This window comes from Strix uralensis, chromosome 2, assembly GCF_047716275.1.
Source record: "Strix uralensis isolate ZFMK-TIS-50842 chromosome 2, bStrUra1, whole genome shotgun sequence".
Lineage (NCBI taxonomy): Eukaryota > Metazoa > Chordata > Aves > Strigiformes > Strigidae > Strix > Strix uralensis.
In genome coordinates, this window is record NC_133973.1 from 35823907 (window position 1) to 35851084 (window position 27178).

General features: G+C 39.7%; 1 protein-coding gene across 6 annotated transcripts in view; it reads left to right on the forward strand.

The window, feature by feature from the left end:
- DYRK1A (dual specificity tyrosine phosphorylation regulated kinase 1A) overlaps positions 1–25370 on the forward strand; it is a 93179-nt gene extending 67809 nt beyond the window's left edge. For 5 of the 6 annotated variants that reach the window (XM_074858335.1, XM_074858337.1, XM_074858338.1 and 2 more), the window contains 9 exons: positions 12650–12742; positions 13595–13783; positions 14540–14687; positions 18014–18300; positions 19387–19533; positions 19907–20047; positions 20326–20632; positions 20812–20936; positions 22039–25370. In XM_074858335.1, the coding sequence (XP_074714436.1) occupies positions 12650–12742; positions 13595–13783; positions 14540–14687; positions 18014–18300; positions 19387–19533; positions 19907–20047; positions 20326–20632; positions 20812–20936; positions 22039–22662 (2061 nt within the window). In that variant the 3' untranslated portion in view covers positions 22663–25370. Of the gene's footprint in view, positions 1–5142; positions 7030–7157; positions 7262–12649; positions 12743–13594; positions 13784–14539; positions 14688–18013; positions 18301–19386; positions 19534–19906; positions 20048–20325; positions 20633–20811; positions 20937–22038 lie in introns of those variants that run through there. The other variant, XM_074858339.1, reaches the window with a different exon arrangement.
- The last annotated feature ends 1808 nt before the right edge of the window (positions 25371–27178 follow it).

Sequence of the window (27178 nt, forward strand, 5' to 3'; positions counted from 1 at the left end):
CCTCCTGTCAGTAAACTCGCCGCTCTTAAACTATTTGCGGAGCAGTTTAGCATGTCTTTGAGTGAATCTTGCACTGAAGGAGTCAGTAAAGAACAAAAGGAGAATCTATTAAATTTGGAAGAGGGGCCAGGTCTCTCATGAAGACTATAAAGATGTAGTGAAGTTATGCAGGGAGAACATTAGGAGAGCCAAAGCGCAGCTAGAGCTCAATTTGGCTACAGCTGTTAAGGATAATAAAAAATGTTTCTATAAATTCGTTAACAGCAAAAGGAGGATTAGAGAAAATCTTCCTCCTTTATTGGATGCAGAGGGAAACATGGTAACTAAGGATGAGGAAAAGGCTGAGGTGCTCAACGCCTACTTTGCCTCAGTCTTTAGCAGTGGAACTGGCGGTTCCCTGGACACCCAGCCTCATGAGCTGGGAGATGGGGAGGGGAAGCAGATTGAGGTCAGCACAGTTGAAGAGGAGGTGATGAGAGACCTGCTACACCACTTGGATGCACACAAGTCTGTGGGACCGGATGGGTTACACCCAAGGAGTATTGGCTGAAAGAGTTGGCAGATGTGCTCGCCAAGCTGCTTTCCATGATTTACCTGAAATCATGGCTATCTGGGGAGGTCCCATTGGACTGGAGGGTGGCAAATGTGACACCCATCTACAAGAAAGGCAGAAAGGAGGATTCAGGAAACTATAGACCTGTCAGCCTGACCTTGGTGCCAGGGAAGGTCATGGAGCAGGTCATCTCGGGTGCCGTTAAAAGTCATATAATGGACAACCAGGGGATCAGGCCTAGTCAGCATGGGTTTATGAAAGGCAGGTCCTGCTTGACAAACCTGATCTCCTTCTACGACAGGGCGACCTGCTTATTGGATGAGGGAAAGGCTGTGGATGTAGTTTACCTCGACTTCAGTAAGGCCTTTGACACCATTTCCCACAGCATTTTCCTGGCAAAACTGGCTGCTCGCGGCTTGGATGGGCACACGCTTTGCTGGGTAAAAAACTGGCTGGATGGCCGGGCCCAAAGAGTTGTGGTGAACGGAGTTAAATCCAGTTGGCGGCCGGTCACGAGTGGTGTCCCCCAGGGCTCGGTTTTGGGGCCACTCCTGTTTAACATCTTTATTGATGATCTAGATGAGGGCATCGAGTGCACCGTCAGTAAGTTTGCAGATGACCCCAAGCTGGGTGGGAGTGTTGATCTGCTCGAGGGTAGGGAGACTCTGCAGAGAGACCTGGGCAGGCTGGAGCGATGGGCTAAGGCCAACTGCAGGAGTTTCAATAAGGCCAAATGCCGGGTTCTGCACTTCAGCCACAACAACCCCCAGCAGCGCTACAGGCTTGGGGAGGAGTGGCTGGAGAGCTGCCAGTCAGAGAGGGACCTGGGGGTGTTGATTGACAGCCGGCTGAACATGAGCCAGCAGTGTGCCCAGGTGGCCAAGAAGGCCAATGGCATCCTGGCTTGTATCAGAAATAGCGTGGCCAGCAGGGACAGGGAAGTGATCTTGCCCCTGTACTCGGCACCGGTGAGGCTGCACCTCGATGACTGTGTTCAGTTTTGGGCCCCTCACTACAAAAAGGACATTGAATTACTCGAGCGTGTCCAGAGAAGGGCAACGAAGCTGGTGAAGGTTCTGGAGCACATGTCGTACGAGGAGCGGCTGAGGGAACTGGGGTTGTTTAGTCTGGAGAAGAGGAGGCTGAGGGGAGACCTCATCGTCCTCTACAACTACCTGAAAGGAGGCTGCAGAGAGCTGGGGATGAGTCTCTTTAACCAAGTAATAAGCGATAGGACAAGAGGGAATGGCCTCAAGTTGTGCCAGGGAAGGTTTAGACTAGATAATAGGAAGTATTTCTTTACAGAACAGGTGCTAGGCGTTGGAATGGGCTGCCCAGGGAGGTGGTGGAGTCCCCATCCCTGGAGGTGTTTAAGAGTAGGGTCGACATAGCGCTGAGGGATATGGTGTAGTTGGGAACTGTCAGTGCTAGGTTAATGGTTGGACTGGATGATCTTCAAGGTCTTTTCCAACCTAGATGATTCTGTGATTCTGAGATTCGAGAATGCGCATGTTACAAAGGTTACTTTCTCCATTGCTACATTCGCTGAACTTTGTAAACAATTTTGTCCAAATCCAGACAAAATTGACTTGCTTGAAAATAAAATCCAGGATGAAGCCTTAGATTTTGGGGTGCTGAAGTTTTATAGAAATAACTGAGAGCAAGTAGTTCCTCTCTGTAAGTAAATTTCTTCATGCAGCAAGATACATAAGGATACTGCTTGTCAGTTGCCAGGTGTAGCTGTTAAGTTTTAGCATGTAGAACAGCAGCTTTTCTGTAAACAGTGTCATTTTGATAAATAGCAAAGATGATCTGTCTTATTATGTTTTCTCAGGTTATTTTTTCGTCTTTCTTTTTACTGAGGACTGACTCCTTTTTTGGAGGAGTATTGTCTTGTTCAAGTTCCTGTAATGATTTTCATTCATAACCAAATAATGGGGAAGCTAGGCCTTGAATGTTAATTTATTGTTTTTATTCCTGCTCTGTCCTGCTTGTTTTTTGATTTCTAATGGCTTGCAGACCACAATCTGGTATTTTATGAATCATTCACAGTTGCAGATTAAAGGTTAGGAAACAGTAATGACAATTTATATTGAAGTTATATAAATATATATTTATATTAAATGTTACTCTTAAAATGTTATTCACATCATCTTCTCTTGCACCTATTGCTTTATGGCTATGGTGGCCAAAACTTACTCATCTCATCATTGGCAAGGAACAAATAACAGGAAGATACTTCAAAGCCAACCAGATTGCTTTGTTTTTCGCTTATTTATGAGGTTTTAAATTACAGTTAAAAACTTCCAGCTCTGTCCTTTTTTTTTCTTTTTCTTTTTTTCAATAGTTAGGCTTAAGGCTTTTGATTCCCAAAAACTGCTTGTTTGTAAGGGTTTACTGTAAATCTCTGATTCACCAGGTGCTGGGCCTGCTGGCAGGATGGGGTCCTGCTCTTGGTTGTGTGGTCTCACCTCATTGATAAATGCCAGAGCCAGTTCAGGAAAGCAGTAACAGCATGTGGTCTAGAGTGAAAAGAAAAGATCTGTGGGACCTTTCTCCTTTAGCAGGAACATATAGTAATATTTCTTTGTCCAGTTTCAACTGGTTACCTCTTGAGAGTTCAACATAGCCTGATGTGAAGATAAGAGTTTAAAAGTTTTCACAACTTTCTCTTTTGTGCTGTCCTAATGTTTATTTTCGTCATAGATACTCAGATTGCCCGAAACTTGTTTCAGTTAAGTACAAAAGATTAGAAAATTGATTTACCTGATAAAGAAGTTGATGTGAGATTGCTGGGCAGATTTTGGTAACAAATTGCAACAGTTTAGCTTTCACAAAGCATCTGGAATTCAGAGGTCAGGCTGACTGCTAAACATCTTTCTCTCTCTCTCTAAGATCACTTACCACCTGCAAAATTCTAGGTTTTACTGACCAGATGTTGGCCAGAGATTTTATTGATTGCAACTAGATAGTTGCAAAGTTAATGTGTTCTAGCAGGCAGTAGCAAATCCTTCACTTCGTCAGCTACCTAACCAGCAACATTAGTGATGGTCAGACTTCACCAGACTGTGTCATGAATGTTAATTTCAGTAAAAGCATTTCTCTCACTTTCCATCTATCTCAGGCATTTTGTAGAAAAAAATGTTTATGCTCTGGAAACAAGAATTTCAGAATGGGTTTTTTTATTCCCTTTTTCTTACTCCCCCTGCTCCCCGCTGCTTTTTTAAAAAAATGATTAGGCTGAATCAGGATAAAATCTTGGCAGATGATCTTTCTTTCCTTGCTGGTTTTATTTATTTATTTAACTTTAAAATTCTCTGTTTTGTACCATTACTTTTATTCAACAACCTAATTTATTTGGGGAAGGAAGCCAGAATAGGAGGGAAATACTCACAGAGCACACATCAGTGATAAAAGTAATTGGACTGAAATTCTGTCCCTATCTGCATACAGTTCTGGCTCTGAGTACAGTCAGTTTGAAGATTTGAAGAGTCTTGGATTTCTCATTTTGTTCTCTGGCATGTACGCTTTTTTCTCTTTGGTTGTTTTTCTAAAAATCTGAAGTTTGCTGTATATTATGGGGAAGTGTTATGGTGGCTTGTGGTTATAGCAATTAAACATCTGTTTTGTTGACCCTCTGGAGACACCATCTATTATGTGGCTGCCCACCACGATGTGGGATTAAGGTTGACTTCCTATTCTATATTACTGTGATGCAAGAAGGGTTTTAAATAGTGAGTGGCGTAGGAGATGAGACTGGTCCATTCAGTTCTTTAATATGGGAGTCTACTAAATAGTTCATTACAATTGGAATTCTTGCTAAAAGTTACCCTTACAGTATAAAATCTTCATTATTTATTCTGTTTGTAAAATGGAATATGTACTATACGCAAGCAGAATTTGTCTTTTTATTTCTTTCTTTTACTAATGAATGTGGATGGTGATGGATCTTTCTTTTTAAAAATTCTGAATTAAAGCATTCCATTAACTGAATATACATATCTGCTCAGAATTTCCTGTAATCAAAATAAAATGCATTTAGTAAGGAACAGGGCCATCTGTTTTTTAGATAACAAAGCATATGTCCAAAGAGAGAGAAGAATGTTGTCTGTTCCTTCATTTATTAAACCTTAAAGACTATGCTAGTTAAAATAACATACCTGAGTTAAAAGTCATAGTTTCCTTAAAACATGATTTGTCTCAGATGTGTTGTGTAACACATAAGTGGGGCTCTTGGTTGCCTTTTTTTGGTATTTATTTAATTCTTCTTTGCTTAGACTAGTTACAGGTTGCTTCTCAGTCCTATGTCATGTGTGTTGGGTTAATAGGTAAGAAAAATCAAATTTCAGTTCCTTACTTGTAGTTTCATCATGGTTCCATCCCAGGTAGCTGTACTGTTTCCATTGAGGCATAAGCATGGACCAGTCAGAATGTGGTGGGTATTTACTGACTTTGTAAATTGTAATGAAAGTAGTTTCTTATCTCTCAGTCTTGAAATACAAGCATATCTTTTGATTTGTGTTCTATCTTTAGGAAGATCTGAGGTTGCAGTGTTGCTGTCTGGCCACCAGATAGAGACTGAAGCTTGTGCAATAGGATTTTTCTTTTTCTTTCCTTTTTTTTCTTCTTTTTTTTTTTTTTTCTCTTGTGGTTGAGCATACTTTGAAGCCAAGAGGGAAATCAGCATTACCCCAATGATAAAGAATTGGAGATTGTTACTGTATAAAGTGGGTAATGACCACTTTGTTCCATAGTCTTCCATTGTCAGGAAGAAGGGAGCAAGAGTCTCCAAAAGCATCTTGGAAAAAGAAGAGAATGTTACAGATTTTGCAATATAACAGGAGAAGGAAGAGAAGGTCATTTCTTTCTCCTCTCCCACACAAAACTTCATGAACCCAGGATAGCAAAACAGTACCTGTTAAAAAGTTCATACAGGTTAAAGTGTGTCCTCAGAAATGTGTGACTGTCTAAATGCACAATTAAAAGCACAATTTTCAAATAAGGTATCGACTGCAAGCAACATAGGGGTAGCCTGCAGAATTTTAATTATTTATGATTAGGGAACAGCAAAAAATCAGATTTATTCCTTCCCCCCCCCCCCCCCCCCCCCCGCTTATTTCAGAGTTGAAATTAGAAGATTTTTTTTTTTTTTAAGTAAGGAAGTTTGAGTTATAAATTAGAAAATAAACATGAATACTTGTCCTACAAATTCCCTTTCAAAATCACAGCAACCTTGTATCTGAAAGTTGATCTGAACTATAGAGTTCTTCCACACTGAGACTCTTTCCTCAAAACTCATAACCTGCGTAACAGAGCCTATGCTGGTCATGTCAACCTAGGACAGAGACTGGTCCCTGCCAGTATTCGTGCACTGCAGCATGGTTTCTAAATCTACCAAAGTCTACCAGTGTTCCCATGTTCCAACAATCTCTTTAAGTCAGATTAAGAAATTTAAAGGAAATGCTTGCATTTGAAAAGCCTGAAACAGTGGCAGTTGGGATTAGGACTAGATGCCCTTTAGTTATTTAACAGTGCTGTGGGTGAGAACCAAAAGAGATCATATTTGGGCGTGATTTGTTTAATGGTTCACATTTGTTTGACAGATGAAAGGAAGAAACAAAAATGTTTTGTAAATGTCAAATAGTTTGTTTAGGAAACTTTAAAACAGACTTTCCTGATGTTTACAAAATGGTCATGCTTGTAATAAAAAAGAATGAAGGAATTAAACCTGCTTAAGGGAAATTGATTGAGAGGGGCTGAGGAGAGGGGCTCTGAAGAGGACGATAGCGGCAGGGGACCCTTCTGAAAGCATCAAAAACCTGTGGCAAAACCACAAGACGTGAAGGCAGAAGCCCAGGGAAGAGGGAGAGCCTCAAGTCACCTCCCCCCTGAGTGGGAAGAGTGAGCTGCGAACGAGGGCACTGGGGACTCAGAGTGGGCGGAGACTGGAGTAACGGCACCCAACGCGCCCCTCACGTACAAGAGCAGCCCCCAGGGAGCGCGGCGAACAGGAGCACGGCGTGTCAGAAGGTTGTGGCACATCAGTTTGCGCAGGCAGGGCAAGCGGACAGGGTGAGCAGACAGGGCGCAGTCCATCTCCTGGGTCTAGAACTTATCTGAGCTAGTTTCATCTTACCATCCTCCACGAGTAGACTGAGCTATGGTTTCCACTCGCGTCAAAACCACCACCAGAAAGAACATGGCGACCCAGACGGAGCTGCCATGCAAACATGCAGCGGTCCAGGTCCCGGACTGCAGGGAGTGCCTGAGCTTCTCAATCCTGCCGGGGGGCAGCAGTGACAACACCTGTCTGCGCTGCGATCAGCTGGATGACCTGCTCAGCCTGGTGGCAGAACTCAAAGCAGAGGTCGAAAGATTAAGAAGTATTAGGGAGTGTGAAAGGGAGATTGATTGGTGGAGTAGCACCTTGGCACCCATGAAGCAACAGGAGCAAATGGAGGCTCCAGAAGAGGCAGGTAATCCCTCATCCTCTTGCTACCAGGGACCTAAGAGGTGGGGGAGGCTGGAAACAGGTCCCTGCTCACAGAGTCAGGAAAATGCTCTCCCAACCTCCCTCACCCTCCATGGTGTCCCTTCACAATAGATTCAGGGCCCTGGAACTTTTGAATGAAGAAGAGAAGGAGGAAGAAAATGAGACAAACATGGAGGAAGACCGAGGTCCACCAAGGCTGGGTTGTTCTGGACCAGGTATTAAAACTAGTTCTAAAAAGAACCCCAGAAGAGTCATTGTAGTGGGTGACTCCATTCTGAGGGGTGTCGAAGGCCCAATATGCAGACCAGACCTGCTTCATAGGGAGGTCTGCTGCCTCCCTGGGGCCCGGGTCAAGGACCTCACAGCAAAACTCCCCACTCTAGTGAGACCCAAGGACTACTACCCTCTCTTGGTTTTTCAGGTAGGTAGCGACGACATTACCAGGAGAAGTCCTAAATCAATCAAGAGAGATTTCAGGTCCTTGGGGAAACTGATTAAGGGGTCGGGGGCACAAATTGTGTTGTCCTCCATCCCTTCAGTTGTGGGGAAGGATGAAGAATACAGGAGAACTCAACAGATGGACTTGTGGCTCCAAGACTGGTGCTACCATCAGGGCTTCGGATTTTTCAATCATGGGTTGGTATACAGGACGCCAGACCTTTTGGCATTAGATGGGATGCACCTGTCCTAGAGGGGGAAAAGGATCTTGGGGCAGGAGTTAACTGGGCTCATTGACAGAGCTTTAAACTAAATTTGAAGGGGGAAGGGGGCAAAACAGCCCATCTGAAGTGCATGTATACCAATGCACACAGCATGGGTAACAAACAGGAGCTTGAAGCCATGATGAAACAGGAAAATTTTGATGTAGTGGCTATAACAGAAACATGGTGGGATGTCTCCCGTGACTGGAGTGCGCCAGTTGATGGCTATAAGCTCTTTAGGAGGGATAGACAAGGAAGGAGAGGTGATGGGGTGGCGCTGTATCTTAGGGACTGTTACAGTTGCTCTGAGTACAAGTGTAGTGAAGACAGGGTGGAGTGTCTTTATGTTAGAATTAGGGGGAAGGCCAACAGGGCAGATGTTGCAGTGGGAGTCTACTATAGGCCACCCACCCAGGACAGAGAGGTGGATGAAATATTCTATAGGCATTTAGGTGAAATCTCATGATCGCTTGCCCTTGTTCTTGTGGGAGACTATAACTTCCTGACACAACTGGTGAGAGAACCGACCAGAGAAGGTGCCCTGCTGGATCTCCTCTTTGTGAACAGAGACGCACTGGTGGATGATGTGGCGGTCAGAGGCCGACTAGGGCACAGCAATCATGAAATAATAGAGTTCTCTATTCTTAGAAAGGCCAGGAGAGGGCTAAGCAGAACTGACATCCTGGACTTCAAAGGGGCTGACTTTGTCTTGTTTAGGCATCTGCTTGAAAGTATACCTTGGGAGACGATCCTGAAGGGTATAGGGGTCCAGGAAGGCTGGGCACTTTTTAAGACGGAAGTGTTAATGGCTCAGGAACAGGTGGTCCTCAGGTGCTGTAAGAGAAGCCAGCGACAGAGACCCCCCTGGCTAAACAGGGAGCTTTGGCTGCAACTCAGGGAGAGAAGGAGAGTTTACAGCTTTTGGAAGAAGGGGCTAGCGAGTCACAATGATTACAAAGATGCTGTGAGGCTATGCAGGGTGGAAATCAGGAGGTCTAAAGCCCAGCTGGAAATTAGTCTGGCTTCAGCAATCAAGGATAACAAGAAATGTTTCTATAAGTATGTCAACAGCAAAAGAAAGACTAGGGAGAGCCTCCATCCCCTGCTAGATGCAGGAGGAAACATGGTAACAAGTGATGAGGAAAAGGCTGAGGTGCTTAATGCCTTCTTTGCCTCAGTCCTTAATAGCAAGACTAGTTGTGTTGAGGGAATCCAGCCTCCTCAGCCAGAAGACAGAGACTGGGAGAACGACCCCCCTGCATTCCAGGAGGAGATAGTCAGTGACCTACTGCATCACATAGACACACACAAGTCTATGGGACTGGATGGGATACACCCGAGGGTGCTGAAGGAGCTGGCTGGGGTGCTCGCCAAGCCGCTTTCCAGCATTTACCAGCAGTCCTGGCTGACCGGGGAGGTCCCGACAGATTGGAAATTGGCCAATGTGAAGCCCATATATAAGAAGGGTCGGAAGGATGATCCGGGAAATCAGGCCTGTCAGCTTGACTTAAGTGCCTGGGAAGCTGATGGAGCAGCTCATCCTGAGTACCATACAACACATGTGGGACAACCAGATGATCAGGCCTAGTCAGCATGGGTTTATGAAAGGCAGGTCCCGCTTGACAAACCTGATCTCCTTCTATGACAGGGCAACCTGCTTATTGGATGAGGGAAAGGCTGTGGATGTAGTTTACCTTGACTTCAGTAAGGCCTTTGACACCATTTCCCACAGCATTCTCCTGGCAAAACTGGCTGCTCGCGGCTTGGATGGGTACATGCTTTGCTGGGTAAAAAACTGGCTGGATGGCCGGGCCCAAAGAGTTGTGGTGAACGGAGTTAAATCCGGTTGGCGGCTGGTCACGAGTGGTGTCCCCCAGGGCTCGGTTTTGGGGCCACTCCTGTTTAACATCTTTATTGATGATCTAGATGAGGGCATCGAGTGCACCGTCAGTAAGTTTGCAGATGACCCCAAGCTGGGTGGGAGTGTTGATCTGCTCGAGGGTAGGGAGACTCTGCAGAGAGACCTGGACAGGCTGGAGCGATGGGCTAAGGCCAACTGCAGGAGTTTCAATAAGGCCAAATGCCGGGTTCTGCACTTCAGCCACAACAACCCCCAGCAGCGCTACAGGCCTGGGGAGGAGTGGCTGGAGAGCTGCCAGTCAGAGAGGGACCTGGGGGTGTTGATTGACAGCCGGCTGAACATGAGCCAGCAGTGTGCCCAGGTGGCCAAGAAGGCCAATGGCATCCTGGCTTGTATCAGAAATAGCGTGGCCAGCAGGGACAGGGAAGTGATCTTGCCCCTGTACTCGGCACCGGTGAGGCCGCACCTCGATGACTGTGTTCAGTTTTGGGCCCCTCACTACAAAAAGGACATTGAATTACTCGAGCGTGTCCAGAGAAGGGCAACGAAGCTGGTGAAGGGTCTGGAGCACATGTTGTACGAGGAGCGGCTGAGGGAACTGGGGTTGTTTAGTCTGGAGAAGAGGAGGCTGAGGGGAGACCTCATCGCCCTCTACAACTACCTGAAAGGAGGCTGCAGAGAGCTGGGGATGAGTCTCTTCAACCAAGTAATAAGCGATAGGACAAGAGGGAATGGCCTCAAGTTGTGCCAGGGAAGGTTTAGACTAGATAATAGGAAGTATTTCTTTACAGAACAGGTGCTAGGCGTTGGAATGGGCTGCCCAGGGAGGTGGTGGAGTCCCCATCCCTGGAGGTGTTTAAGAGTAGGGTCGACATAGCGCTGAGGGATATGGTGTAGTTGGGAACTGTCAGTGCTAGGTTAATGGTTGGACTGGATGATCTTCAAGGTCTTTTCCAACCTTGATGATTCTGTGATTCTGTGATGGTAGTGAACATATCCAAAAGTGAATTGGTTTGAAGAAACACCTAGGGCATGACTTGGGTTAAAATTCCCTGAGGGAAGTTTAACTGTGTTGCATCGTCTTTCAGAAACATTCCTTAATTAAAAAGATCACAAATCATCAGTCTTGCAGGGGGGTAGAAATGTTATGTGGGTGTATTTGGAGTGGTGTGCATCAAAGCTTTGAATTGGTGTTTGTCAAGAGCCTTCAGCTCCACTGAATTTGGTACCTGTTGGGAGTGCCAGCATCACACAGATACAGTAAGCTTGCTGGAAGTGTCTTGCCTTTCCCTGCTCTCTTTAGCCCTCTTGCTTGTTCACGTTCTGTCTTGCTCTCTTGCTCTTGCTCTTGCTCGTGCTCTCTTTTCCCCCCGCTGTGAGGTTTGTGCATCTGCAGGAGGAGAGCGTCAGCTTAGCTTTCTAGTATGATTGCTTTGGTACCTGAGTTTAGGTCCAGTTTCAGAAACACAAACTCTCTTTATTGCTTCTGTTTTTGAGAATTTTTTTGGGTCACTTCAACATGATTTTTAAAATTTGATCATTGAGCAAAAAAAAAAGAGCTATTTGTACAGCCATGATACTTTAAAAAATGGAGGAGCAGTTATGCTTTTCCAGTTTATTTATTAGTTCAACAATACTAATACAAAAATCAGTTTCATTATTTTTGTTGATGACTTAAGCTCTTTCCCCAGCTCTGCAAGAGGTGCATATCAGTTTAGCTGTAATAGGAGGCATACGATGAGATTAAGCACTTGGAAGTGAGGAGAGTTCTGAGCCTGAGCATGTTTGATGGCATGAGATGAAATAATGGGAGATGAGAGTTGTAAGGCTGAGTGTGGTGGTGCTCGGTCACCTAACACTCTTAATAATGAATAAGGAAGTAGAAGCGGCTTTAACCTACATGAAACAAGCTTTTCTGCAATGAAATTACTTAAACATACCCTGTGGTTTTCTGTCATTGGGAAGAGAAAGAATAGAGAGAGTCAGGCTAGGGGACCAGTCACACCAGCCTCACCACTGTCTCTCCTAGCTCCCCATCTGACACTCTCACTGGCTGAGACAGAAGTTGCCGGAGCTTGTCTGGTGGTACGGTTGTGCTGTTAAGTAAGTGTCTGCTGAGCAGGTAGTCAGCTTTAGCCAAATGAAATGGTTTGTGACTTATTTTTTTCTGCCTTCTCTTTACGGGGGATACTTATCTTTTCAGGAGCTTTATCTTCTGAGATTCCAAACAAATCTTAAGGAGGTGTTGAAGTTAATCGGTAGATCTGGAATTTATATGGTGTATATGTGCAAAGGAAAAAAAGAGGCACACAGTTTTATCACACATAGGTATTGTTTCCTCAGGAAACCAATAAAAAAAATGGCCTGCTGTTGAAGATGGTTTTGTTCTAAATGTTGTCAATTTCAGGAAACACAAATGAGGAACATAACTACCTTTTCAGGGACATTGTTTTAAAACTTTGAAAGTAGGTATGGTGTTTATTGTGCATGCTTTAGATTTCTTTAGATTTTCTTTAGGTTTTAGATTTAGATTTAGGCCTGGATATTGCAAAGCATGGTACCTGAGGTTTTTTTAATTTGGAATTTCATACAGTTTAAATGTGGCAAACTGCCACAGTTCTCCAGTGGTTCTCCAGTAGTTATTGTTAACTTCCATTTGTGGTTTTAATGCAGCTAGAAATTAAATACTGTTACAGTTCATGCATCAGTCATGAGGTAGAAGAGTAATGTTAGCAGGGTCTTGGTTGTCAAAGGAGCTGTATTTTTAACTGAGGGGAAAACTGTATATTGGGATTAAGCTTGTTAGGCATAATGGGAGGAGAGGTAGGAATCTTGGGGGTTTTGTTCGTTTGTTTTTTAATTAATTAAATGTATTAAAAAGTAACCGTTAATTTCTTTTGATTCCTTTTTTTTTTTTTTTTTTAATGTCAGTTAAAGAAAAAAATGTTGCAATGAAATAACTAATTTCTGTGAGGAATGTCACATTTTGGTGCAGTAATTATATAGCTTGCTTTCTGAGTTATGATATGGTCATATTACAGAGGCGGATGCCCCAAACTTTCCGTGATCCAGCCACTGCTCCATTGAGGAAACTCTCCGTAGATTTGATCAAAACATACAAGCATATTAATGAGGTAATGGCTCCAGCTATCTTTGTAATGTGTATTGATGTGAAGTTTTTGTATACATACAATACATTATTAAGTATATTTGCTGTTGATCTAGTGAAGAGATAAGAAAAATCAATCTTTCTCTCTTGCTCACATCTCATTTGAGATCATTGATGTCATGGTCCTGCTTTCTGTCCAGCACATGGGAAATTTTTTATCCTGGAATTTATTTTCTGTTGTTTTATAAACAAATGTTGAGCTTTTGTGTTGCATGATAAGGAAATATGAGTGGCACAAACATTCTTTTAGCTCATGCTATAAACCTTTATGAATGTGTCTAAGGACTTTTAAGGAAAATAGTAAAGTGTTTTCCCTAAATTACTTGATTAAATATTATTGGCAAATGTAAAATATAAAAAAATATGTGGTTAATATAGGAAGGCATCGGTTAGTTTCTGACTCTTTGAAAATTGTAGGGAATGCAAAGGGATTTCTGCTGTGACTACTGATTTCCTTGGAATTCTTCTTTTCCAGTCTTACGGAAAGAGCAGCTGATAACTCTTGTTTTCAGACTTGCTGTGTGTATAGCGTACTGTGGTGTGTCTTTTCTTTTTGGACCCATGTACTCAAGGGATCCGTGTTATTAGTACATTTATTTAGATCTGCTTTCTGAGTTTTAAATTACCCATCAAGACTTTGCTTTGGTATAATGACTTCAAATAGAGTGATAGCAGGAGAGGGTTGTTTATTTTTCCAGTAGTAGAAGTTGCATTTTAAAATCACAGGATTAGGTATGATGATTATGAAAGCTGATTCTGTTCTTACTGAACTGATGTTCTAAAAAGTGCTCTTAAGCAACATACTTTCCACGTTTAGGTTTACTATGCAAAAAAAAAACGGCGGCATCAGCAGGGCCAAGGAGATGATTCCAGTCACAAAAAGGAGAGAAAAGTTTACAATGATGGCTATGATGATGACAACTATGACTATATTGTAAAAAATGGGGAGAAGTGGATGGATCGTTACGAAATCGACTCTTTAATAGGCAAAGGATCCTTTGGACAGGTAATTTATATCAGCTGAACAACCTATAATTCATGTGAATCATGGTATGCATTTCATTTGAACTGGTGTTCCTGTTCCATTTTGGAATTAAACTCTTCTTTCTTAATCCTGTTGTACTGAGTGCCTGCTTAAGACACTTATGTTTTGTTTTGTTTCTTGTTACTACAGATAACATTTGAATATACTTCTGTATGTAGATCTGGTAAAGCATTTTGCAATGAGCAGATGCTCAGCCTTTTGCTATCTGCACATTTTTAGCTGTTTGGCTTGGGTTTCTAAAATAAAACAATAGCCTAGTGCTAGGGAATACCTATTACAAATGTTACTTAGTAACATTTGTTTTTACTGTTCACAGCTGTAGCCAAGGCTTGAGAAAAAGGCTGGAAGGAAGATGGAGCTTTTCTTCTGTTGTTTTTGTTAGTTTTTCTCAGATTTTGCCAGTCATTTTACAGTATTGGTTTTGATTGTTTTAGATTGTTTTGATAATTGCATTTTGGATATAATACTTGCCTTAGGGAAGCCTCAGTGAAGCTCAGTGGAGCCACAGTTCTGTTTTATGACTCACTGTAATGAATGTCACATGATCAATAATAGTATCAAGTAAGAGAAGAAATTTAAGAAGAGAAATTTAACTGAAAAGAACAAAATTTCTGAAAATGTTTTCTCTGCATTCTGAACATAAAGAAAGTTTAGAAAGTGAGTTTTCCTGTATTTTGAAAACTCCAGATGTTTTACTGATGTATTTGACTTTTTCAGGTTGTAAAGGCTTATGATCGAGTGGAACAAGAGTGGGTGGCTATCAAAATAATAAAAAACAAGAAGGCTTTCTTGAACCAAGCCCAGATTGAAGTGCGGCTGCTTGAGCTTATGAACAAACACGATACTGAGATGAAGTACTATATAGGTATTTGAATAGTTATTCTTCATTTTTATTAAATCAAATTATGAATATTTTAGATCTTGCTATATAGCACAGGATGCTTCTGGTGCTAAAGAAATGAAAAGAATAATACAGCTTTTTAAATTTTTATTTAGTGCAAATTTTACAGTTTGCTTTGCAACAGGACCAGATCCAAAAGAAGAATATATAAAAGTATTTGGGATAACAGACTTGTCACTTTGTAGCATTGAGATAATTTGTAGAATTTTCTTTTTCCAGTTAATGACACGGACACCTGAAGAAGTTGCTATGGACCAACTTTTGCACAAAAGCTGTATTCTGTAGTAGTTCGCATCTCTTTCACTACTTTGAATGTATCATAAACTTATCTCAGAACTGTCATGGATAAGGTCATGCATATTTATTGTAAACCAGCATCATACAGTAGTTTTATGGCTAGCTTAATCATTCTTTTTTGATTGTGTGTGTTTTTAAAAGCTCAAAATTTTGTTTAACAAAACTGAGGTTAAGACTTGTGTAGATGTTAAGACTTGCCCATTTATAGCTCAGAAAATACTTTAAAGCTTATAATTTTGAAGGTTCCTGTAGATTGGAATGCTGTTCCCTTTATTATTATAATGCTACTTGAACTTCGTAATTATGATGACATTAAGTCAGCTCATGTAAAAAATTTCTTAAATCCTGTCTGTCCTCTGGAGTGGACAACTGAGCAAAAAGATGATGGAAGGAAAGCAACAACATGTTGTAAAGAGGGATGGAGAAGTATGAGAAAGAGTAATTAAGCAAGATTAAACTGCAAGATTTAAGCATCCTTTTGTTTGTAGAAGCTGAAATACTAATAGCTGTGCTTTTCTGATTTGCATGTATATGTCGGATTACTAATTTTTCCTTCTGTAGTTGAGAAAGAAACCTTTGAAATAATGTTAATATACACTGATACTAAATTATCTATAATTAATACTAATTCAGTTACATTTTAACTTGTTTTATAGAATGTTGTCTTTAGAATACATTTTATGTATTCGGTGTAAAAGTTTTTAATGTATTTTTATCTTAAATTTATTAATAACATGTTTACATAAAACCAAAACTAAGCTTGACAGCATACTATGTCAGAAAGATGTTTCAGGGACGTTAAAGACATGACCAGTTTCAGATTAATACGCAGCAAATAAAGACACTATTGGCATCATCAAATAAGCTTTTGAAATTTTAAATAAAATGAAATGGACCGAAACATCATATAATATCCCTCTGTGAGTTAAGGCAGGATGGCTTTATATAGAGAGCAATGCTGAAATAAAAAAAGGAAAAATAAGTTCTGATAATTTTGAACAATGGGGAAATAATATGTACTGTCTTTGCTTAGGCAGCTGATTTTGGGCTTGTTTCAAGCTGATTTCCAAATCTATTAGGGTATATTTCAATAGTTAACACAGTATTTGATGAACATGGCAGCATCAATAAAGATCAAAAATCCCAAATAGATAATGTTTTGGATTAAAATCTTGTATTGCATGCTGTGCAAAAATTTACCATGGAAAACTGAGATCTCTAGGCACTTCACTGGAAAATATTTCGAAGTGTAGGAACAGTTGCTTAAGAACATACTTCTTCAACAAGACTTAATTGAAGCATTCAGCATATTCATGTAAAAAATAAGGTGTCTGTAGGACATGTGAATGATTCCCCCTTACATAGACTTTCAGATCACAACGCTGAGAATAGCTGAAGAAGGCATTCAAGTGTTACAATATACTGTGTGATGTAAAATGTAGTCTTCAGGGAGAACATGGTTAAATACACTGTAGCCTGATTAAGGACATAAAGTTTAACTGTTTAGCTTCTGTCAGATCTCCTCTAGTACCTTCACATCTTCTGTCTGGTCTCCTTCAGATCTTAACACAAGCATAAGAATGCATTAAGGTCTTCAAGTTTTGTGAAAATTGGTGGTAGAGTGGAGGAGAAATAGTCAAATGTCATGTCTTCACTGAAGGAAAGATGTGGCAAGTTCAGCTCTTACCAAAGTATTTGAGCTGTGTGGTGGTTGGACGTGGTGCTCGCTGGCCAGCAGCATGCTGGTAGTTACAAATCAGTTGGAGTAGGTGGTGATTCCTGCTGAGTTGGCGGGTGCAGCAAGCTTAGGGGAGGAACTGAAATCAAATGTAGGAAGTCCACAGGGACATGAAAAGGTGCTGGTGCTTTTACGGTGGGAGGGTAGTGGAAATATGGCAAAGGTGAGAAAATACAAAAGGTCTAGGCAATGATGTACTGCAGGAACTGGCATCAGGGTGGAAGCAAATGGTATTGTTACAGGTAGGTCTTAGGGACACATGAAGAATCTGTAGGACACCAATAATGACCTTAATTGAAAGTCTTGAATTCTCATTGTGCTAATATTGGTTCAAGATTTTATTAGGACAAAAAGGAGAGTGTGCTGCTTTTTATATGAGGGCTGAAGTATTTTTCCTATTTCAGTTTTCTTTTACTTACGGCAACCAACCTGAATGATTGGCAGACTGGTAAATCCTGCTTGCCTCTAAACAGATTAATGTGATGAATTTTTCACCTATTTGATGAAAAAAATTGATTGGATTTGGACCGGATTGGTTGCTTTCATGAGATTATGCCTGATTGAAATGAATATAATGTCTTTGGGATATTGATCAGTTTTATTAATTGAAGTAATCAGTTGAAGTCACATCTTATAAATTGCAGTAATGTCTTAGTATATTTTAAACTAATCTGACAGCCAAATATTTTCTCTGTAAATGTAGGGGAAATTTCTAAAAAATAGTTCAGTCTAAAGTCCGGTATTTGCTTTACTGTTGAGAATGCTGCTGTATGTGCACTTTTCCAGTCTTCTGGGACTTAAATACAATTTTAACTTTAGGAGGGTGGAGAAATTAACTTTCCCCTGAAAAGGATCAAGTGTTGTGACAGAGGTTGCATTACACACAGTTTATGCTTCTTGTCTTTTTTGCTGTTATTTTTATTTACCCACAAATCTGTTTGCTGATAGGGAAGTGATAGCTTATTTTGAAAAAATGCCTCTTCTATCTTTTAAACAATTTTTTGGTTAATATAGCTTTACCAAGGTACACCTGAGGACACTTCAGATGTATAAAACGTCCCCCTGTACGGTAGACATGGCAGCAATATTCTGTAAATAACCATAGACCTAGGAAAAAAAAAAGTTACACTGTAGTATCTTACTCATAGGTCAGCTTCCTACATATCGATTATAATATTTCAGCATTGTGTTGTAATTAGTATTTAATACTTACCACACAGGATATGTGTTAATTATTTTCTTCCCCTTTTTAAAGTGCATTTGAAGCGCCACTTCATGTTCCGAAACCATCTCTGCTTAGTCTTTGAAATGCTGTCCTACAATCTGTATGATCTGTTGCGGAACACCAACTTCAGAGGCGTCTCATTGAACCTGACACGAAAATTTGCACAGCAGATGTGCACTGCACTGCTTTTTCTGGCGACTCCTGAACTTAGTATCATTCACTGTGACCTGAAACCTGAGAATATCCTGCTCTGTAACCCCAAACGAAGCGCTATCAAGATTGTTGATTTTGGCAGTTCATGTCAACTTGGACAGAGGGTGAGTATTAGTAAAAATTCTATTTATGCTACTGTGGGATATATATGAAAAACTTAATATTTTTAAGTCATAATAGTTAGATATCTAATGTAAACTTTATTAATGATGACCTAATTGAAATAGTAACTAATGTTTACATAGGGTGGTAGACATCAGCAGTCAGTAAGAGCTTTAAATATGAATTTTAGTGCCATAGTAAATACACTTTCACCATAGTGATAAACTTTCCATCTTTCTTTTCTCCTTGGTTATGTTTTTATGCTGTGTTAATGCAGAATGCATCAGTGCTTGACTGTAGAAGTCTGCAGTGCTATTAAATAAAACAATCTTTTATTATTTTATTATTCCATATGTATTACTCCTTCGATTTTAGCATGTCCTCTATTTAGTGTGCCTTGGAGATAAGATATTTGAGGGTCGAGACAGTGCAGTAGCTGGCTTTTAAAGGTACTGGTTATAACTAACCCATTTTTACAAACACTTTAGCAACTGTGGAAAGACTAAACTGAGTTTTTTTGGGGGGGGTTGTTTCTTGTTTTTAATATGCCTATGTTTAAGCCAGTCTTCAGGTTTAGAATCAAGATAGAATTATCTGTCTTGTGAAATGAGCAGGATGGTTAGGGGTGGATGGAGGTTGCTTTTTCCCATGTGTTGTTTTCTAGTTCCTGGAATCACCTGTTAATTTCATCTTGTTTTCTCACATCATAATTGTGGCTTTTGATCTTTTACTATCAGTTTTGTCTGAAGTGTTAGTGATTCTGATGTGGCTTGTGATAGCAGACTAAAACTTTGTTGCATGATTACCTGTAATTGCATAAGATTACACTCATCAACCCTAAAGTGTAAAATACTGAATCTGCACTTTGTCTTTTTTTTTTTTAGAGAGAGTGAGTGTGAATGCTAATATTTTCTTAAGAATTAACGTTTACATATTTTTAATGTAATGTATAGATGCTTTTAATTATCACCGATACCTTGGCTTTTCCTACATCAAAAATGTGTTTCATGGTAGTTCTGTTTTGTAATATGGAATCATAATAGTGCTCTTTGGATGCTGGGTATTACCTTTAGATGCTTTTATTTCAGATATACCAATATATCCAGAGTCGTTTTTATCGATCACCAGAGGTGCTACTGGGAATGCCTTATGATCTTGCAATTGATATGTGGTCCCTTGGGTGTATTTTAGTTGAGATGCACACTGGAGAGCCTCTTTTTAGTGGGGCAAATGAGGTATGCAGCTATATTATGGTACAAGTAATTTGATTTTTATCTTTTTTTTTGTTCATTCTCATCATGACTTTCATCTGTTTAATTGTAGTACATAAATTAGAGAAGTCTAATAATTCTAAAATGAATAAACATCAATGACAGCAATGTCTTTTGTCAGAACTATAAATTGCCTGTTAATAATTTTCTGTTTCTGGGTGCTCCTTCTTACTCCTTATTCACTAATTTGTCTTGTACACATTGGATTTTCCTTACAATTAATTTAGAACTTGTCTGGGTAGGTAACATTTGTTTCACATGTGACTGGAATCTCACTCTGTCATACTGCGTAGCTGTCTGTCACATGTTTTTCACAAATATTCTTTGCTTGGAACAGGTGGATCAAATGAATAAAATAGTGGAAGTTTTGGGGATACCACCTACCCACATCCTTGACCAAGCACCAAAAGCAAGAAAGTTCTTTGAGAAGTTGCCAGATGGCACTTGGAACTTGAAGAAGACCAAAGATGGAAAAAGGGTAGGATGATGATACAGGCTGTTTCTTTAAAAAAAAAATACAATTTAAAAATTGGTGAGATGTTACTTTATTTTACATCTTGCCTTACTGAAAATGTAGCTTTAGTGTTGTTTATTATTGTTCCATGTTGTAAGACAGGTTGATTAAATAACACTTTCTGTAGTGTTGAACAGTTTCTTACTTTTATTTGACTTACTTCCTTTTATGGCATGTTTAAACTGTGCACATCCAAGGCTTAATACATACTTGATCTCAAGCAATTTCAAACTTCCCAACAGGAATACAAACCACCCGGAACTCGTAAACTTCACAATATACTGGGAGTTGAAACAGGAGGACCAGGTGGACGTCGTGCTGGGGAATCGGGTCATACTGTAGCTGACTACTTGAAGTTCAAAGACCTCATCTTAAGGATGCTTGATTATGACCCTAAGACACGAATTCAACCTTATTATGCCCTACAGCATAGTTTCTTTAAGAAAACAGCAGACGAAGGTACAAACACAAGTAACAGTGTGTCTACAAGTCCTGCCATGGAGCAGTCACAGTCTTCAGGAACCACCTCTAGTACATCTTCAAGCTCAGGTAAGTTTTCCTCATTAACAGATAACAAAATTGTATTTCCTAATCACGTCAAAATGTGATTATCATAGGTCTTGCATTTTTACCTTGAAGCAGTTTAAATATCTTCATGCTGTCATTGTTTTACAGCTTACTTTAAATTTTGTGTCTCTTCAGTTATTATGCATGTTATGATTTTATAGGTGGCTCTTCTGGAACAAGCAACAGTGGAAGGGCACGGTCAGACCCCACACACCAGCATCGACATAGTGGTGGACACTTCACTGCTGCTGTTCAAGCTATGGACTGTGAAACACACAGCCCACAGGTATGCTTAAATAGAGCTTTTGTCTGTTTGATATATATGAATTTTCTGAGAATATTAAATCTGCAAAATTAATTAACGCTTTCATTTCAAGACTGAAGTGGTTTAGACCTGGAACTAGCCATCTCATTTGGTTTATTTTTTTACCCCCAGCTCTTATATTGTCCTTTGTATGTTAGGTCAGTCACTTAGGTAAAAGTTACTACAGGTAGCTGTAAAAATTTCCATAGGTTCTGCAGAGGTGAAGGTTTCAAATTAGTAGTAGCAATAAGTCAGTGGGTCTGTCAGTGCTTCACCTTACACAGCGCATAAGGGTACACACAACTATGCATCTCCTAGCCCAGTGAAGAACTAGCTTGTACTTCAGTGGACTCCTGCTGGAGTTCTTACTTCCACTTTATGGTGTTCAGGTACTTCAACAATGATTCATCAATGACTTCAATTGATGAATTAGTGTTTGTTCAATACTGCTTCTTGGAAAGAAGCAACGACTCATTTATTAACACAAATAATTCAGTAATATTTTTATTTTTGTACAGAACAGATAAAAACATACATTCTCCTAAGTAGACATTTCAGTTTATGCAACAAGTTAGTGAGTAGCTAGATCTTGCTAATTTAGGAATCTTTAATCAGCTGTGTTCTCCCAGAGGTGTGGGTAGTACTCCTCTAATGCTGTTCACACCACTCAAGATATGAACTACAACATACTAATGTAGCTTAGTATGCTTACTGTATCCAGAGGCCTGAGTCAGAGATCGGGACCTGATTGTTCTAGGTGTTGTACAAACATTATGTTGTTTATTACTGCTATTATGTAAAGCTGCTTCTATCATCTTGACAGTAAGGTCACATATTGCACTTACTTAAACTGTTGTTTTGAAAAAAGCATCTAGAATGTGAACTCATTTTTCTTAAGGTATATTTAGAAAAGTGTATTAGAAATGCTTCTTAACTACATGCTTACATTTCTAGAATAATTTTGCAGCTGCAAGGTTTGGTTAACTTTTAAAGAAGTTAGCATAAGCATTAATAACTTAATCTCTCTCACATATTGCAAGTGGACAGATTTGCATTTTAATTTTTATTTTGCTTATTAACATAGGTTCGACAACAGTTTCCTCCTCCAATTGGTTGGACAGCCACTGAAGCTCCTACACAGGTCACTGTTGAAAACCATCCAGTTCAAGAAACCACCTTCCATGTAACCCCTCAACAACAGAATGCATTACATCATCATCACGGAAATAGCTCTCACCACCACCACCACCATCACCACCACCACCACCATCATGGACAGCAAGCCTTGGGTAGCCGGACCAGGCCGAGAGTCTACAATTCTCCAACAAACAGCTCCTCCACCCAGGATTCTATGGAGGTGGGCCACAGTCACCACTCCATGACATCCCTGTCTTCCTCAACTACTTCTTCCTCTACATCTTCCTCCTCTACTGGTAACCAAGGCAATCAGGCCTATCAGAACCGCCCAGTGGCTGCTAATACTTTGGACTTTGGACAAAATGGAGCTATGGACATGAATTTAACAGTCTACTCTAATCCGCGCCAAGAAACTGGCATAGCTGGACACCCAACATACCAGTTTTCTGCTAATACAGGTCCTGCTCATTACATGACTGAAGGACACCTTGCAATGAGGCAAGGAATTGATAGAGAAGAGTCTCCCATGACAGGAGTTTGTGTTCAGCAAAGTCCTGTGGCTAGCTCGTGACTAAACTGAAACTAAGTTTGTTTCTTGTGTGTTTTTATAGAAGTGGTGTTTTTCCAAAAACAAAGTGCAAAGCTGCTTGAATCAGAAGGAGATAAACTCACTGAACCGCTACAGGAGGGCAAAGCTGACTATTTTTTTAAACTTGAAAAGATTGCAAAGGGACAATGAAGTTTTTTTGTTGTTTTTTTGGGGGTTTTTTTGGTTGGTTTTTTTTTTTTTTTTTTTTCTAAGAGCCATGTCTGGACCCACCTTAACGGATAGCTTAGTGGTGTTCACCTTTTGCTTCCCCCATTTTAACTTGCCACAACCTAGTCATAGTTTGGTTTTTTTGGGGAGGGTTTTTTTTTTTTTTTTGGTCTCATTCAACAGGGGTTATTGTTCAAATGTTAGTTGTAGTTGCAAACTAGTTTCTTTTTAAAGGCATTGCACATGATTTATAAAAAGGCCCTTTGAAGTTTTTGGGTGGGAGGGGAGTGAGTAATATATATATATATTTTTTTTAGTTCCCCAAACAAACATGGGCACAGAAATGCAGTACTGTAAGAAAGAGGGACCTTCAGATTACACAAATATATATTCTTCAGCTGTAAAAAGGGACGGTTGTAATGGAGTTTGTAAGGCACATTAAGCATGCTAAGTGGCGGTGATCAGAACTCTCCTTTTCTGAATCTACTGAGGATCAAAGCAGCAATTGTAATGGGATTCTGTGGGTCTCATACTTTGGAGCCCACAGTCAGTTAGTATTGAAATATGACTGGTTTCATAACTGAGGTGCACTGAGAAGCAATCAACGGGTCGGTCCTGGCCAGTCCTGGGGAGGTCTAAGTGGTGGTCTTTGGGATAACCTTTGGCCTTATGGATTTGGACTCTTAAGTTAGAAGAGCCTACCATTTCAGATGCAATCACTTTTGGACATGCTTTTGCAGACAGTCCTTAATGCTGAAAACACAGAGAATGGGTAATTCAAGAGGCCTTTCTTTTAAAATAGACTTTTGTGACCCACTTATTGTAAGGTATTGCAAGGTCACTTTGCGTGTGTCATAAAGTTGACTTCCTTATTGGTTGAAGGTCACAGGAGTAGTGGTTTGCGTTTGATGGAAATAGCTACAACTGTGTCCCTTCCTGCTTTTTACTTTTTTCTTTTGCTTTTTCTCGGCACGTGGTTTCTCCACCATTACTTCTGCACAAAGACGTCTTCTGTTCATCCTGAACATTTTTAAAAATGCAGAATTTTATGTGACTGCTTTTTTGCCTCACAATTATGCTGTGAATTTTACAAAAATTTATTTTCTTTTTTGATAATTTATTGTACCAAAGCTGTTTTTATAGCACATAGATGTCTGTAACCAATAATGTAGCAGTTCTGCACTTTGACACAAGGTGTAACTAGACCATTTTTAAATGTCAGTTGAAAATTATGGCTGTACTATTGCTTAAACAAAACTGGAACTGTTGTTGAATTCATAGCCAATACATTTACAGCAATCTGTGTACTGAACATAATAGATTGACATCTACTTTGAGACTTTAACATCTGTTACATTATAAATGTGTTCAGGCTTCTGAAGGTAAAAGGGACACTAGATCCAGAAGCTATGAAACCAGCAGTTGATTCTTGTATTCCTTATTAACATAATTGTAAACTTGAAGGCAAGACCTTGATTGCATGAACAGGTCCAAAATAATAGTCTGAGTAAAGCAAAACACTCACATGAGACCTGAAGTTAGCAGGCTGTATTTAACAGGTGCCTAATTTTTGGGTAATGCTGCCTTAATATAACACAGTCAGCTTGGCAGTTGCAAAATTTATGGGCCCATTCAGAGATTTATTTATATGAAAAGTAAAAGCGCCGTGAAAAACATTTGAAAGAATAAGGGTGACTCATTGATTGCCCATCCCAGATTAACATTGTTTGCCCATTATATATTACAGAAGCAGTGATCTACCTCTGCCAGTAAGCCCTTTTAAAAGTTAATTTAGCAGAAAATCCAGAGCTTATACTGGTCAGTTCCATGTGGCTAAGTCATTTTTTCAGACTAAAAGGTGGAATTTTTTATACTTACAGGGGCAACGCAGCAGCTGACTACCATGTAAATGGGAATGAAACTTGGGATTAGCAGTTTTTTGTAAACCATGATTTTTTTAATCAAGCGATCCATATTTCTTTTATATTGACATGTCAACCCTGTGGATGAAAGTGGGGTTTTTTTCTGTTTTCTTTTTGTTTTTATTTTTAAACTCAGTAATTCAGAGAAGTTTACAAGGATTTGGAAGGCTGTCACCTTAGAAACAGGATGCTGAGTTTAGCAATATAAAAAGGAATCCAGTACTTACTGCTGTCTAGGAATATAAGGGTAATACGAAATCTGGGTAATTTTTGTGTGCGCGGGTTGCCACACCTTAGCAAGCACCAAAAAATAAAGCAGTTAAAAAAAAATTACATAATGAAGAAATCATAAAATCCAGTGCTTCTGCATACTGTGTTATGTTACAGTCCAGTTTTGTGTGCTTTACTACACAGTTTGGTTACAGGACTTCTGTGCATTGTAAACATAAACAGCATGGAAAAGGTTAAATACCTGTGTTCAGATTGTAAGATCTAGTCCGGACTTGCTGTGTATATTGTAACGTTAAATGAAAAGACAAGCCCTTTGTATTATAGTCATGCAGTCTTATGTATGATAAACAGTTGAATAATTTGTCCTCAGACTCTTTACTGTGCTTTTTAAAAAAAGAGTAATTTAAGAAAAAATGTAAACATAGTAAATCTTCCTATGCAATTAACCTACTTCAAGCCATGGTATGGTAGGTATAATTATACTATAATATGTAAATATCAGATACATTGAAACAGACTTAAAAATATGAAAGTAAAAGTTGGAGGCATAACAGATAATTTTGAGTTTTTAATTGAAACAGCAAGGTATACAAATCACTGATGTATGAACACAGCTCTGCTTGATTCTGATGGACTGTACTTGTAGTTTGAGTTCTTTATATTATCATCTGTTAGTTTGAATGTTCTTATATGCACTGCAGCTTTCTACCTATTACAGACTAGCTGATTTTAAGGCCAGAAGTGACCATGGTAATGAAACAATCTGACTGGCATGCCATTATCCCTAGAATTCAATCTAGCTATTTCTGCACCGTGAAGTCCGTATCTTTTGGGTGCAGTAGAACCTACTTTTGAAAAAGATAGCTGATTTTCATATAGATTATTCAAGTGTGAGGATTTTTCCGTGTCTCTTGAGTGATTCAGCTAGTTTATTTTCCATACTCTTAGTCCTCCTTCAGTTTTAGGACTGTTTAGTTACAGCTGCTGGCCATCGGATAGCTAGCTGCCTATTAGCATAACGAATAACTACTCTAGTTTTAAACTATTTCACTTTATTCACATAAAAATATGTTAACTTTAATAACCTATATAGATGGAGTTCCTTAAATCTCTTAACTGTAAAGCTCTTATGGCTCTTCTGAAACTTCAGATGTTTTAAAATCCATTCTAAAGCGTGGACGTAAGAACTGCATACAGCATCTGATAGCGTTTTCAATATTGCTGTGTGCGTGTAGTATGTGCAGGTACATTCTTGAACCTTTCAGTTTATATCTTCGCTTGTTTGTTTATACCTCCAAGGACTGCATTTTTAAATCTTTCAGTCTCAGTTATTTGCATTAAAAGATTGTAAATTTAGATGATTATCCCTCATGATTCCTAAGTCCTTTTCAGAACTGCTGCTCTTCCAGGATGTAGTCTTCCATCCTGTAAGTATAATGATGTCTGAACGGGACTGGTTTACAGAAGGGTTGGATTCACCTATAGGTGTGACTTGTCTTCATTGTTTATCACTCTGCCATAGTTATTTTCATTAAACCATCAATGTGCTTATATTTTTTTCTTGGTAACTGAAAAATCTTAAATACCTTGGAAGATAATTCCTGTTGGAACCCATCAGAAACATCCTTTTTTAATGAGGAAGTAATCTAGAACTCTAACCTTCTGACGCAGCGTGGTGAATATGTTGTGTTGATTTGTAGAACAACTATATTTCAATAAGATCATTATATGGAACTTCTCAATAGTATGAAAGTATCTTTCTACTCAAAATTACACAAGCAACTTAGAATTATTGCTGAGTGTTGATCTCATGAGGATAGTTTGTATATAGCATGACTTTGGCAAGTGATTTATTTTACTTAGAAGGATGGCTGTTAGAATTGCACAGTATCTTACATCTGTCGAGCAAAGAAAGACACCTTGCCAAATTGTAGTTTTCTGTGATATATCCCTGGTTTTGTGGGGTTCTACAGAGGCAACCTCATGTTGAAGTTTGCAATCGGTATTTATTTCTCCACCTCATAATGATAGTTGAACTATTTTTTCGTTATTGATTAAGATGCCTTGGTTTTATTTCAACAGTTCTCCATATTAGCCCTATCAAATATATATGATCTGCCTAGACCTGAAAGGATTTGTAGTTTCTGTTGTTTATTATGTTTTATGCTAGATGTTAC